At 46.0% G+C, this 15206-nt stretch overlaps 2 protein-coding genes and 1 pseudogene across 5 annotated transcripts; 1 reads left to right on the top strand and 2 right to left on the bottom strand.

Annotated features, from left to right (window-relative positions):
- Positions 1 to 1881: 1881 nt before the first annotated feature.
- On the top strand, positions 1882 to 3514 carry LOC117838126 (ylmG homolog protein 2, chloroplastic). The gene is made up of 3 exons (XM_034718027.2): positions 1882 to 2158; positions 2253 to 2458; positions 2893 to 3514. The coding sequence occupies exons 1-3, from the start codon at positions 1928 to 1930 to the stop codon at positions 3176 to 3178; spliced, it is 723 nt and encodes a 240-aa protein (XP_034573918.1). The 5' UTR covers positions 1882 to 1927; the 3' UTR covers positions 3179 to 3514.
- Positions 3314 to 8099, bottom strand: LOC117838127 (guanine nucleotide-binding protein alpha-1 subunit-like; annotated as a pseudogene).
- On the bottom strand, positions 7341 to 14969 carry LOC117838124 (uncharacterized). 4 transcript variants are annotated; one of them, XM_072291153.1, is made up of 5 exons: positions 13877 to 14969; positions 13628 to 13720; positions 13382 to 13449; positions 12596 to 12995; positions 12075 to 12215 (listed from the first exon to the last, which is right to left on the bottom strand). In XM_072291153.1, exons 1-4 carry the CDS (start codon positions 14687 to 14689, stop codon positions 12599 to 12601), a joined length of 1371 nt encoding a protein of 456 aa, XP_072147254.1. In that variant the 5' UTR covers positions 14690 to 14969; the 3' UTR covers positions 12075 to 12215; positions 12596 to 12598. The 4 variants fall into 4 exon arrangements, with proteins under 4 accessions (XP_034573916.1, XP_034573917.1, XP_034573915.1 ...); XM_034718025.2 differs by lacking the exons at positions 12075 to 12215; positions 12596 to 12995 and adding an exon at positions 7341 to 8844 and having other exon boundaries at positions 13877 to 14964; XM_034718026.2 differs by lacking the exons at positions 12075 to 12215; positions 12596 to 12995 and adding an exon at positions 10439 to 10868 and having other exon boundaries at positions 13877 to 14963.
- Between the last annotated feature and the right edge of the window lie 237 nt (positions 14970 to 15206).

Raw genomic sequence — 15206 nt, 5'->3', positions numbered from 1 at the left:
CCTGCTCGTGCCCCGAGCGAGTCAATCTATCCTACCATGTACCGTGGCGGAACTGGGGGCCGGCGGGGGCCATGACCTCCCCCAACAAAGGAAAAAATTTCTACTGCTCGTTGCCAATTGCCAGCCCAGCACTTAGCAGGTCAAAGACAGCAGGGCCAAACCCAATTGGCATTCTGGCAATGTTACGTAGTGCTCAACAACGCACGTATGCAGTGCCTGTTCACGTACCTAATCACGTGACGTTGTATTCCAATCTCGCAACGCGTCGATGCCACCAAAACCTCACCGATGCCCGGTCGCTCACCGCCTGTGGTCCGCGGACTGCCGGAATCTTGCACTGCCATTGCACCATCGACGACGAGCAAGCCAGTGACCGCGGTGGCATGGCTGCAATGGAGGGCAACATCACGGGCGACCCTCTTGCTTCTGATGTTTCTCCTCCAACTCAAACCAATGTAAGAAAACCCTATTTCCCTAAGCCATATCGGTATATCCCCTAAATTGTTTTTAATTTTATTCCTGGTCTCATAATATCATAGGATCTTTTTGATGAAATTAGGCCAAAGTCTTGTTCTTACTCTACTAGTTTCAACTGCAACTACAGAGCGCACATTTTCTGCAATGAAATTGGTTAAGATTAGGCTACGAAACAAAATGGAAGATGGATTTTTAAGAGATTGCTTGTTACTCTACGTCGAGAGAGATTACGATGAAGGTCACGATAGATTCAATTATTGATCATTTTAATATAGTGAAGAATCGCACAGTCAAATTGAAATAATAAGGTATCTTTTGCAAACTATTCGCTTTATGTATTGCCATTGCATAATTAACTACAATAATCATAGCTAGCTATGGCTCGTTGAACCGGTAAATGTTTGTCTAGCCCCCTTTATTTTCTCTCTAGTTACGCTACTGACCATGTAGTTCTACAAATTCCAACGTGAAAAATGTATTACATGATCGACGTGTGATTTCCTTCTAGATTCTTCTGCTTGTCTTTTGACCATCGTCTATTTATCTATCTATCAAGCTTATGCAAATTGTCTTTCCTTGAAATTCATTTGAGTTTATCTTTCGAGAAAAAGAAATTCATTTGAGTTTTCTTGGGTCCACTAGGTGCATAGTTGTGATATTGATTTTTTTTTCACTCAAATGTTGCATGGACAATATCTTTTGCTTATGTTAGTTACGCCATGTAAACCAGGTCGGAATTATTGCAAATTCAATACCGCTGCAAAAACATCTAACAAGAACCGCATTGTTAACCATAAGTCGATTAACGACTTTTTGAGAAGGTTCTTTAATACTACTCCCTCCGTTCCAAATTATAAGTCATTCCAACTTTCTTGGAGAGTCAAACATTTTTATGTTTGACTAAAATTATAGAGAAAATCATAAAAATTTATGGCACCGAATAGATATACTATGAAAATATATTTAATGAAGAAACTAATGGTACCTATTTGATATCATGAATGTTAGCACTTTATTGTATAAATTTGGTCAAACTTGAGATGCTTTGACTCTCCAAGAAAATTACAATGACTTATAATTTGGAACGGAGGGAATACATGATACAGTTATCTGGTGAAAGAAATTCGTAAAGGGTTCCGTTGTCAACGCTGTCACCTCCCGAAGTTATTACAAGCTTACAACGCACTCTAGTCATGCTGCTTGTGTTGGTGTCATCGTGGTTTAGAAGTTGAATTGCTCTTGGAAGTACGGGATGCAGTTTGACATTGGTCGAAATCCTATCAGCAATCAACAATTTCTTAATAGCTTTTGCTAATTTCCGAATACTCCATGGACCAATCTAAAAAATAACACCATGCCATCTGATCTGTCTCGAAACGTTATCTGAAATCTGAAACCTCTCGTCTGCCATCCGCCTCGACCCGCTTGAGCGCCGCACCGCACCGCACCAATGGCCTCCCCCAACGCCGACCCGCCTCAACACCACGTCTCGACGCCGCCACTCCTCCTCGCCGTACGCCACATCCCCTTCCCCGGCGTCCACCGGCCACGCGCGCTCCCCGCCCCCGACGTCCTCACCCCTATCGCCCGCCGCCTCGAGGAGCTCGCGTCCGCGGCCGCCGCGCACCCGCTCCTGAAGCCGCTCTTCGCCGTCCACTCCCACCTCTCTTCCTTCTCCCAGGTAGGGCAAACACATGCACGCCGTCTTTGTTGAGCTCGATCGCGATACATGGTTGACGAAAGCTAACGCCGTTGTGGTCTGATGGAATGAGCAGAGCAGGAGGCTGCTGGTGGCGGCACGGCGGGACGCGCTGCTGTCCGGGGAGCACTGCTTCGCGGCGGTGCTGGGGGACTCGGTGGCCGGCGTGGTGGTGGCCAATGGCATCAACAACTTCCTCAGCCTCTACAACACCGTGCTCGTCGTCAGGCTCGTGCTCACCTGGTTCCCCAACACGCCGCCCGCCATCGTCGCGCCTCTCAGGTAACAAACACCACTGCAGCTGCACGTACCGTATCGTCCACACTACAATTCTTATCGATGTTGTACAATATTTAAAATTTGCTCCTGGATCGCTAGAAAACTATATGATTTGACAGTAACCCACATTTCCTAAACTAGCTACCACATTTGAGACTACGATGTGCCATTCCCCATCAAAAGATTGAAAGTAAGGTCAGTACTGCAGTGATTTCTGCTCAGCAATTTCACGCAATTTCGCTTGCTCCAGTAAGGGCCAATGAAAATCAATACCGCAAGACAGAAAAGCTTCTGCCTTGCACGTTTCTTCAGATAAAAGAAGAGGTTGAGCATGACGAACCAATAGCTGGATTTGGATGCTAATGCATTGACCCCCAAAGTCTCAGAATATGCAGCTTTCCTGATGTGTATATGACCATGATGCTAATGCAATGCAGCACGATCTGTGACCCGTACCTGAACATCTTCCGGGGCATCATCCCGCCGCTGGGGGGAACGCTGGACCTGTCGCCCATCCTCGCCTTCCTGGTCCTCAACGCCTTCACCAGCACCGCCGCCGCGCTTCCGGCAGAGCTCCCCGACTCTGCGGCAGCTCCAGAGCATCATCGCCATAGCAGCGCTGCTACGTCCAGCTGCTCCGCGCCCCTTGACCTGACGGCCAACCAGAGGAAATGGATGCAGAGAATGCAGTCCCGGAAATCGCAGGGAGATGGTGATCACTAGGCGTTGTGTTCGTCAGTGCCTTGTTACCGGCTGGACAGAACATAGCTCGGATCGGACGCTCGCATAATCTGCACTCCAACTTGAGCATGAAAAAGCAGTTCTGCATGCAGGCCCTGTAACCATCGAATCACAAACTTCTGGCAATGTAGCATGCAGAATTATTTTGGTAGATCACGTCGCTTCAAATGTTTTTTTTTTGGTGTTGTAATGCGTTGAGGAACTCCTTCCTTGAGGGCTGTGCTTTCTGCATGTATGTAGAGGAACCTGCTTGACTGTTCGTATTACAGTTTATCTTTCAGACACCCGATGCAAACGAATGCAAATTTTCAGCCATAACACCTGAATCGAACTTTCAGCTATTTCTGGTCAACAAATTCAGGATCACAATCTGCACTAATGAACCTGACTGCGACATGGTAGAGAGGAACCAATTTTTCCACAGGCCACAATGCGCAGCAGGTATCTTTACCAGCTTGTGGAAGAACAAAATGATCAATAAATGTTCCCCATGCAAAAAGAATTACAATAGGCAAAGTTGTGACACTGTAAACTCTCTGTTCCTCTCACCATCCTAATTACTTTTCTTGTGACTTACAACAACACATACTCGTTCAAGTTCCTTCTCTGGAGCGCCTCATACTCTCATCGATCAATTTAAATGTCTTCTTTACAAGTTTCTGATCCAGGGCAGTTGTTCTGTAAATCTTGAACACTCGGTCTACACGGTCTGGCTTGCTGCTCTGGAAGTAGAGCTCCTCAAACTTCTTTTTCACAAACCTGTAAATTGACCCTCTAGAGCATAAGCAGCAGTTTTGCACATGCAGGTGTAAGATAGCAAAGTGGAAAAGTTATTTTTTGGCATGTATGTGCACATATACATCTTTATCTGACATTAATAGAGTGATAGGGAGACAGGAGCACACTCACTCGTAGGCATGTTCAACCTCCTGTTTGCCAGGCACAGTAGGCTGGTAGTCTTTAAACCACTCGCACACACTCAAAGGAACCTACATAAGGATGACAAGTCAAACAATGTTGGCACTCCAGCGGATTTAGTATTACTCAGCTCTTGATAGGTTTCAAAAGGTGACCCTTACCTTTTGTATTTTCCTCTCAAATATGTCGAATTTGTTGAGAAACAACATAAATGAGGTTTTCTGGAAGTCAGAATGGCATCAGGGTGGGTTCAAGATGACAATATATTAACATGAGAACAAAAAATTCTGATGAAGTCTAATACAAACCTCAAAACATCTTTGCTTTAGCACCCAGTCAAAGAGTCCTTTGGTCTCCATCATTCTGTTCTTCGTCTCATCCTCGAATAGCATCTGATCATACCTGAAATTAACAGCCTGGGCTCAATTTTTGTTCAAAATATTTCAAAACTATATTCAATAGAAATAGAATTAATGTCAGGAACACCCCAACTAAACATAAAGAACACATAAATATCAAAACATTGATCAGATTGTACATGGCAACTTATAAACCAAACTTTTGGTGGTGCTGTGCATCTTGACAAAATCTAAAGGAACAGCTTCCGAGTACAATTCAGCAGTTTAGGATAAGTTCAAGTCAATGAAGTGTAAACAATGAAAATGTACTTACTCGCTAATGGCAGCACAAAAGATTACAGCATTAACACCTCAAAAAGATGAATCCACTTCCTTCTATCATTTCTTTGGCCTCCTACGTCGTACAACCTATAGACCTCTCCACCTATTTTGCTCTCTCCAAGAGGGCTGTAGGAAAATAAAAACTTACTAATTAGAAGATTAAAGTTATCTGTTACTCAATAATACCAATTTAGTTCGTGACCCAGACAGAGTGTAGCAAAAGAAATATGCAAATACCATGTCAGCAGTTACCTAAACTGAACTTCTACCGCACCATTCGTCTGTACTCTTGCATAAAGCATGTCCTCCTGCAAAAATCAGCCCAGATAAGTACAATAGATAAAATGCAAACCCTTAAGACCTATTATCAAATAACCATGTACAGAAACCAAAATTATATGACGGAACATTCACATAAAAGGAAATTAAAACAAAAGATAGGTTGTAGTTCCTATACACCATCAGGGTGCTTGACCATAACTAGATGATTCCATGGTATCTACTTTAGAGGCTGCTTCACCATGCACAACTATAATGATTCAAACAAATAGATATAATTTAACATATTTTTTTGCTTAGGAGGAGACATCATTACAAAAACTGAAACATAGTCTGGGTAATGTAGTCATGCTAATGTTTTGGAAGTTGTGAAAGGAACCAAAGGTCTTTTCAGCAAAAGGTTCTGGTTGAGCATTGAGCAACACATCGAAACTCAAAAGGTTGGGGGACTCAGATAAGACTATGCCTCATTTAGTCTAGTAGAATTTTCACTCACTTCACTGCAATTGTGAATGGGGATTCTATTCAAGATTGATATATGCAAGGTATAATATTTAGCCACTTCCTGCATACTTGAACTAATTGCCTCCTAACTCCTAAGGTCTTCAAGAGGAAAGGGATATCTGTATATCTCACATTTAACCCAACCTCTTATGCAATTCGGCAACCTCAAACACAATCAACAGGAAATGGTATGCTAATATCAGAAAACCTGTAAATAAGGCTTAAAAGATTCTAGATTGGGCATAATTACATACCTTTGGTGGTACATAATCTACTTCAGCTAATCTGTCCAAATTGCTCATGAAGTACTGTGCACAGTCAGGGACTTGCAGAATACTTCCACGTGAATAAGTTTCCTACAAATGCATTTCTCAGTAATCAAGCTTTCTGTTCATCTGTCTATACAATTTCTTTAAACAAAATAGCAATATTTTTCACCTGAATGGCTGGATCTTGCCATAGTTTTCTTACATCCTGTACAAGCTCTTTGTTCAGCAATGGGTAATCCAATTTTGCACCAATTTCTGATAGTTTCTCCCCGATCTCCTGAAGTTAGGACAAGGTGGACGATGAGAAGCTTCTATGAGCTAGCAAAGGCATCGCAATGCCTACAAAGGTGACATATAATTGTTTAGCCTCAGAACTACAAACCAAAAAAAAATGTTTAATACCTCATGATAGATGAATTCTGTATACCCAACATTTCAAACAACAATTAGTCAAGCATACTAATGTTAGCCTTTTTCCCTCAAGCAATCGAATATATCAGCAAGGTTTCCAGTTATAAAGACATAAATGATTTTCTGGAAAATCTAAGGAGAAATAGATAAAAATGAATGGCTGCACATTGTTTCTCCCCTTTTCCATTGGGTTCAATTTAATGTTCAAGGGATGTCATTTCATTAGCAAATGACAATGCAAAGCATAATAATGCATTTGAGATCAGCACAGTTCCAGACTGATTCAACCATTGCAATCATCTCAGCCGTACCACATTAGAATCATTACATTTCAGAATAACCAAGTTTCTATATTCCAAAAAGTAACTCTAATTACTGAAGAAAACAAGGGCACAAACCTGATTATCTGGGGATAGAACATATTTTGAGGAATCTGATTCCACTTGGGCTAGCTCTTTAGCTCCGTCATATAGAATCTGTGCACATTAACTCATTACTGAGGCAAAAGATGTGCAAATACACCCCCATAGGAGCAGCATACCAATCTACAATCAAATTTTTTCTACATAATACCCACTACGCTGTTAGTGAAAAAAAATGACAAACCCTTTCTAGTATAGCATACTTTAATTGTCTGATACACGTTCGCGTGGATGACTGAAGTATAGCTCCTAAGTTCTCCCTCATCGAAACCAGTTTGGAAAATGAGCTTTATCTGCAAATGAGCAATCAGAAATATAAGTGACCTGCTGATGGTATAGGAATTATGATCCACAAAGGAATGACATGAGCCTTGCCTGTTTAAATATTGTAGACTTTCCCAATTCTCCAGCACCTTACAAAGGCCCTGTTTGGAACCGCGGCCGGGAGAAGCGCAGCTCAGATAAGATGTATAAATATTGAAATAGCGCTTATTTGAGAAGCGGATCTGAACTAGCTTCTGCGTTTTAGTACAAATGAAGGTGGTGGGGAGAAGCGCGGCCAAAAAAAGCTGCAAAAAAGCACGCCGTTTGGCTTCTAGTTTCAGCTTATTTTGACCATAAGCTAGATTTAAGCTGTTCCAAACAGGGCCAAAGAAAGACAGACAGGCAAAGAAATTTATTGATGACCAGCATGCAAAGATAGCATTTACAAGTCTGAATGATACACAAAGACAATTGACTAGGGAGAAACTATAGAGATAGCTCTTTTGGTTCAGCCAGCAAACTATCGAGACAAAAGTCTACACAACAACAGATAGGAGTACTTCACATGACAAAATACCTCTTCAGTTCAAGTAAGTTGGCATTACCGAGAAGTAAGAGCTTGTGGATGTGTTGCTCTGCCTTTGTCTGTTGCAAAATCTGCCGGTCGATGTCAGCAGACTGTACACACACACCATGAGTACCAGAAGGAATCAAATGCAGTTGCTTAGTGCTAACCAGCTCAAAATCAAAACCTACTAATAGCATTTACTTGGTCTATACGACAAGTTACCCTTGCATTTTCAGCTGCTTCAGCCTCGTTTAAGGAATGAGGTCTACTACAGGATGAGCCCATGCTTTCAATCACGCAGGTAAGCACAGACATTATTCTAGAGGCGCACTCTCATATCTGAGCCTCTTCTGGAGTAGTGCATCTAGGCCAGTCCATAAGCTTTAGCCAGCAGCAGACTTGCTGTGGGGGAACGGGGTTTAATTGAACCCTCTGCAATTTCAGAATAAAAACGAGCGACACCTGCAGCTCAACTCCTGGCGGGCGGAGCCCAATCCCTGCAGTGCGCCTCGCTCCTCGCGCGCCCCTCCCTGCAGAGCCTGGTCCCCCCGGCACGCGGCTCCAGGTGGCTGGGACGCTCGATCCCCGCGGCGCTGCCTGCTCAAGGCGGCTGCGACGCTCGATCCCCGGCGGCGCGGCCTGCTCCAAGCGGCCGCGGCTCTCGATCTCGGCGGCGCGGCCTGCTCAAGGCGGCTGCGACGCTCGATCGCCGGCGGCGCGGCCTGCTCCAAGCGGCCGCGGCTCTCGATCCCGGCGGCTGCGGCGCTCGACCCAGGCGACTGCGCCCACTTACGGCGACGCGGCACTCGATTCCGGCGACTGCGCCCACTTCCGACGATGGGCCCGCTCCAGCTAATGCCGGCGGTGGCGATGAAGATGGAGCAGGAGCTTGCCCAAATAGGGGACGATGCTCGCGGTAGACGCTCCCGAACGTGCTCGAGGTAGGGGCCGACGCGGAGGAGCTTGCGAAGGCGGGACTTAAGAGGAACCAGAGCGTGCTCCCAGGTGCGAGCAATGTAAGCAAGGGTGGAGCAGTACATTTGACAAGTCGTTGGCGCTAAAATCGATCCAACACACGAACAAACACATTTTAACGACTTTGTTGGAGAAGAAAAGATAATTCTATGATTAGTGAGTCCAATATTGTCAGGTTGGATCTAAAAAATATTGCAGCCGACGAACACAAGGCTCTTGAAGAAGAGCTCAGAAAGAATTGTAGAAGATGCGGTACAATAATTGGAGGGATGCAAGGAAAAAATCTTGTCGCGCTTCGAGGAGGATCGTCACGGCAACATCACAAAGACCAAGAACGTCACCTTCGGCACTCCACCACCTGAGGTACAAACTAACGTGAGCACATCATCATCACCATCTCTTTTTATTATCATGGATGATCTTACATTGTAATAGATAATTTGCGCTTATCGGTAGCTAAAAATATGCAAGATATGGTAGATAAGAGCAATGGTAAATGAGTTGAGGGGGTAATAATGTTGCATCTATTTCTAATACTGTAGAATCTCAAATCCCATCTTGTAGTGCATCGGCAGCACCCATAGTGGAGCCTCGGTATGGCATGGCGTTGAACTATTTCGTGGGACAAACACCTCCACCTCAATCTGATCAGATTACACCGGTCAGACCGCATGGTTCAACCGGTCAGACCGGTCTAGGTGCCATGGTTCTATATGCGTCATCTCCAGAGCCTATAGCTACTCTACCTCCCATTCAGGTTGGCTCTGGTCGATCTAGTGAGGTTCCTGATTTTGTAGTTCCATATACTACAGTAGCTCATGGCACTCTGCCCGCGGTTCCTGTTGGAGTGGGTGTTTCATATGGTTCCATGCCTAATCCACAATTAAATAGTCGTTTGCAACATAATGCTCCAAATCCACTTGTACAATAGAATGTGTTGCAATCGAATGCTTCTACATTACAATCATCTAGGCCAACCACTATTTAAGAAATTATTGATAGGTTTAATACCAATCTTGCTAAACAAATGAAGGAGGATTATGGAATAGAGGTGAAACATAAAACCCGTACATATCAAAATCCGTATCCATTGAGCTTTGATTCGGTTTCTTATACTTCTGGTTGGTGTTGTCCTGATTTTGTGAAATTTAGCGGGGATGATAGCAAAACTACTTGGGAGCACATTAGCCAATATCTAGCTCAATTAGGAGAAGCTAGTTCCATAGAAGAAGTGAAAGTGCGATTATTTTCTTTGTCTTTAACTGGAACTACTTTTTCATGGTTTGCTTCATTACTTGTTAATTCTATTCATACTTGGGAGCAATTAGAGCAAAAAATTCATGATCACTTTTATAGTGGAGATAATGAGTTAAAGATTGAGTCATTTAACATCGGTTAGGCAAATTTATGATGAATCTATTGTTGATTATATTAGAAGATTTAGAGATAAACAATTGTTGTTATAGTCTTGTTATCTCCGAGAGGGATCTTGCTAAATTAGCTTTTAATGGATTGCGGTCCCATATTAGAGAAAGATTGGAAGGTCATGAATTTGCTAATATTACCTAAGTTTTGCAAAGAGCTTTGGCTTAAGAAAGCTGAAGTAAAGATACTCGGCTCAAATCTAATTGTTGTAATATGTATATGATAAATTATGAAACCTCGAACGATGAGAGTAAGGATGTTTATGCTGCTGAATTTGTATGGTCACTAAAAGATATACCAAACAGTTGTGTTTCTATCAAGCCGATCCATAAAAATCAGCAAGATGAGGTGAAATTCATTCACTTTTGATGTGTTTAAATATGATAGAATCTTTGATGAACTAACAAAGGCTGGAAAGATTAAGTTGTGCCTCCAGTTGATGATTTAAAGCAGCATACTTATTGCAAGTGGTATAATTCTTTTTCTCATGGTACTATGCCTCCAGTTGATGATTTAAAGCAGCATGCTTATTGCAAGTGGTATAATTCTTTTTCTCATGGTACTAATGACTGTAATGTTTTCCGTAGACAAATACAATCGGTCATCAATGAAGGACGATTGCATTTTCACGGAATGCAGATCGATCAAAATGAATTTTCTATAAACATTCTTGAGTTAACAAATCCCAAAGTGCTCATTCGGCCAGATCAGGCTGAAAAGGCTAAAGGGGAAAATGTACTCATAGGTGAGGAGAGGCCTGAGAAGAAGGTGCCAATGAAGGAAACCCCTCAAGTTGCAGCAAAGGCTTCAATGCTCGGGGGGCAAGACAAGAATAAGAAGGTCGGCAGCACACCAACTGGTCTGACCGGTTCTCAGGCCGATCTGACCGGTGCCTCCAGTAGGCCAGGAAATGCCTTCAAGTCCAAGAATAGAGTAAGGCCGAGCTTTGAAGAACTCCTGGCCAAGTAAAAGATGAAAGGAGCTGCTCAGAGGCGAAGGAGTCAGCCATACAGTACTAGAGATGCAAAATCACCACCAAGACATGAAACACAACAAGGTACGCACCAACAACAAGATAATTTTGCTATTGCACTATATTCTTTTGTTGGATCAATTATGCCATGGTCTTGGTCTTATCCTTGCTATTACTCACCTGCTGATTATAGTAGTATGTACATGCAACCATATATGATTAAATATCCTACTTCATATCCAAACTATGGTGCATTATATAGACCGGTAGCTTGCAATAACAATTTGGTAAAAAATAATGTGTGTGCTACTGTTAGGCAATGTGAAGGTAGCAACAAGCAAAATTCTAAGTGTGTACAGTTGAGGTGGTGTCCCTTGGGCTTATCCCACACCCAAAAAAGGAAAATTACAAAGCATGCGCAAGCGAGGAGCGATGGAGCAACAAACTGAAGAGAAGCCGGCTAAGCTAACACGAATCAGGAAGGAGTGGAGGCCGAAGCATGTAAATACTGCGTCGACTTGAGCAAATCAAGTATTATGGCCGATAGGATGTTATCGCCCTTAGAAAAAATATATATGGTCGATATTTTGTTCATCATCATTCTTAGGCAATTTTGGTTTAGGAGAATATTTTTTGGCACATATCCTTTGCCAAAAAACAGGGAGTATTTAATTTTCATTAAAATTTAAATATAACAATGGGTATAGTGTCCAGGAAATTACCACAGTTCTACAATGCCTTCTAGCAAAGCAAAGTGTTTTTAGTGGTTTGTAACAAAAGTCATCTTTCAACGGTGTCCAGTAGCCAATTTTGCCAATATCAAGTGACAAATGTTATTTTTATTTTTGGATGATAGGACTAAGATACCTTGGTAAACAGGTAGCAGAAGCAGTTGTGTTTCACCGAATGAACTGGCGGGAAACACTTCCTTATTTTCCACATCAGTGGAATAAATAATGTACAAGTACAGTATAACTAATTCACAGGCCACAACTACAGGTTTACACTAGAGCATTTTGCTGGAACTATCATCCTTCATTCAAAATCAAAAGAGAGGGGAACAATGGCTTGAGGCGTTTGCATGGAGTGGTGGGGACAACTTCATATGCATGCAGCATGCTGAACTTTCTCAACTTGCTCCACGCCACCGTTTCAGATTCGCTCAACTGAACCAATTTGGCCGTTTGAACCGCTACTGCTGAATCGAAGGAGGCTTTTGTGATGCTAGTAAGAAATCCAATATAAGCTTGTTGAACCGGGCCGGGTCCTCCATCTGAGGCACATGGCCTGTTTTCTCGAAGATTTCCATTCTAACACTCTCTCCCAAGCACCTGCCACACGCGCGAGTGCAAATCAAAATAAATAAATAAATAAAAAGATTGCCACGGCGGTTTGCAATGCGATACGGCCATAATTTGGCAGCGCATTATACAGTAAGCAGAGCCATGGCCCATGGCTCAATTGTTCCACAAGTGAAGGACCGGCCATTCATGTCATCCCTCTCCAATTGCATCAGGATGGCTATGCGATTCATGTATTGTAGCTCCAAGGGTGCTTTTAGTTAGTTTTTTCAACCTGTTTTTTGCTTTTGCAACCAAAGGGCCTAAAAGCTATATGTGCTTTTCCTAAAAGCTGATTTTACTTTAGTACAAAACCAAAAGCACCTTCCCTACTTTCAAATACTTTTGGAGAAAAAATTAGAAACAATTACCCTTTACGAACATATCGGTTCGTTTCCACCCCGTTCTATTCCTTCTCCCGCACGCGCAATCCGTCCGCCTCCTCCCCTGCACACCAGAACAGTCCGCCTCCTCCCGCCGCCCGCCGCCCCCAGCCGCCGGCCCACCGTCTGCCGCCACCGGACGCTGGCCCGCCGCCCGCCGCACCCCGCCGGCGCGCGCGGTCGCGGCATGGGCCACAGTATGGCCGGGCGGAGCATGTGGCAATGCGACGCCGAGCAATAGGCGGAGCAGGTGGTGATGCGACGCCGAGCAATGGGCAAGGACGGTGAGGATGGGCGAGCAGTGGCGGTCAGCGGACTTCGGCGTGGCCATCGACGAATTCTCTCGTGATTTCGTGATTTCCCCCACCGCCGTTGTGGACTGTGAAAACTGGATTTAGAGTGTCAGAGCTGGAAATCTCTCGTGATTTCGTGATTTCCCCCACCGCCGCTTTGGACTGTGAAAGCTGAAATTCTGTCAGTGGACGGCGAGGACAGGCGAGCAAAGGCTGAGCGCTCGCCGACCGTGGGCGAGAGCTCCGCCGTGGGGTGGACTAGCCAGCTCGTTAGTGAGATAGGGAGAGAGTTGAGTGGGGTGAACTGTGGATGACATGTAAGGTCCACTCAATAGTTTATTCAAAAGCCACAGCTACTCTAACCAAACGACCTTTTACTTTTACCACAGCTGATTTTCCACAGCCCACAGCTCACAGCAATTTTTCCAAAAGCCACCGCCCAACCAAACATACTAAAACAACATATGGTCTAGTGAGGTACCTCTTGACAGCAAAGGCCTTTTCCAAGGGAAATATCTGATCATGGTCACCCCAGATGAGCAAAACGTCCTGCCATAAATAACATCAAATAATTGCAGAATTATAATTAGAGCTCAAACGCACTTGGATTGAAGCAAAATTCAGTGTAGCTGGCTTGAATTCTCTGTTCATATTGTTCAAGCAAGCATGCATGGTGAATCTGCTCTCCTGTTCAGAACGCCAGCCAGCAAAAGACAGCAGGAGATACCTGAGGCAATGGTGTCAACTTGAACTCGTCTGTGCCAACAGTTATAGCCTTCATCAGCTCAATCTTCCCATCCCTTTTATCCATAAAAAGTTGCTGCGAAATTGTTGCATTGACAAGAACTATTCTTTCAACCTCAATTATTCCCGAAAAAAACTGAATAATACACTCGTGGGACGTGGGCAATCATTTTTTCCTGCGATCCAGAGATGCAGCGCGGCTGGATCGAGCACGAGGAATCCGTTCCGTTACCTGCACGGCCTGTCGGAGCACGAAGTCCGGCAGCAAGGTAATGGCCTGCCTCCGGTAGAAGGAGAGCTCCATGAGCCGCCGCGCGCCGCGCGCGTCCAGCGGCATGAGCAGGTCGGCCGTGCGCGCGAGCCCGCCGCCGGCGCGCTCGAGGAGCGCCCTGTCGTCCTCGGCGGTCTTGAGCAGGTCGGAGTTGGACATCACCACGGGGCCGACCCTGCCGGGTCCCGCTGCGCGCGCCAGGGCGTAGGCCACGAAGCCGCCGTAGCTGGTGCCGATCGCGGCGACGCGCGCGTCCGCGGTGAGGCCCGGGAGCGCGTCCAGTAGCGCGGCGAGCGCGGCGGCCTGCGCCAACTCAGAGGGCGCCGCCGGGGAGCCGCGGGAGGAGGCGCCGAAGCCGAGGAGGTCCGGGACGATGACGTGGAAGTGGCGGGACAGAGGGCCCACCTGCCGGCGCCACTGCCACGTGGCCATGGGCCCGAAGCCGTGGATGAGCAGCAGCGGCGGGAGGCGCGGCTCCCCCGGGGGCGCCCAGTAGTGGATGACGGTGCGCGGTTGCCCGCCATCGCTGCCGTCGTCGGACGGGAGAGCGGCGGTGTGGGGCTGGAGGCCAGCGCCGAGGAACGCGCGGCGCGCGATGAATTCCATCAGCGGGAGGATGCTGAAGCCCATGGCGGCGAGAGAGCGGTGGCTCGGAGACGGTCGCGTTCGCGTCACGGCTTCTTGACCGGCGGGGGCACGTGGAAGTGCAAGCGGAGAAAAGCGGCTGGTTAGATTAGATGCTGATGCGGCAGACAGGGCGGTGCAGTTGGCCATCGTCTCATCGACATCGACTGCGGTGACGTCGAAGCAAAGAACAATCTGTCCGGATGCGTGTGCAACGTCACTACTCACTCGGTTCTGATTTCTGAGTGCAGTGACTGCATGTTATAACTCTCTGCACAATGCAGTTTCAAATCGCAATGCTAACGACCGACCGGACGTTCCCGACCTTACGGTCGATCCGACCGGCGCAGAGCGCTTCCTCCCAGACTCCCCACCTGCACTCCCTTTTCCCTTTTCACCCTTCCGACCTGCTCTCATCCCTCTCCGGTTCTTCCTCTTCTCCCCATTTTCATTCTCTTCCTCTCTCACCTAGGTTTCTTGGCGTGCTGAAGGCGGCTCGGTCGGCCCGAGCCCGACCCTCCCCCACTGGCGGCGGCAGCACGCGGGCCCCACGACGGGTTCCCCCGCCGCCAGGAGCGTCAGCGCGGCCTCGAGGTGGTGCGCAGGCCCCCGCGGTGGGCTCCCCCGCCGCCGGAGTGCCGGTGCAGACCCGAGGCGAGCTCGCCCA

The sequence above is a fragment of the Setaria viridis genome, chromosome 9 (genome assembly GCF_005286985.2).
Source record: "Setaria viridis chromosome 9, Setaria_viridis_v4.0, whole genome shotgun sequence".
In the NCBI taxonomy this organism is placed as follows: domain Eukaryota; kingdom Viridiplantae; phylum Streptophyta; class Magnoliopsida; order Poales; family Poaceae; genus Setaria; species Setaria viridis.
The sequence above is the reverse complement of the archived record's forward strand: the minus strand, read 5'-3'. Positions and strand labels throughout refer to the sequence as shown.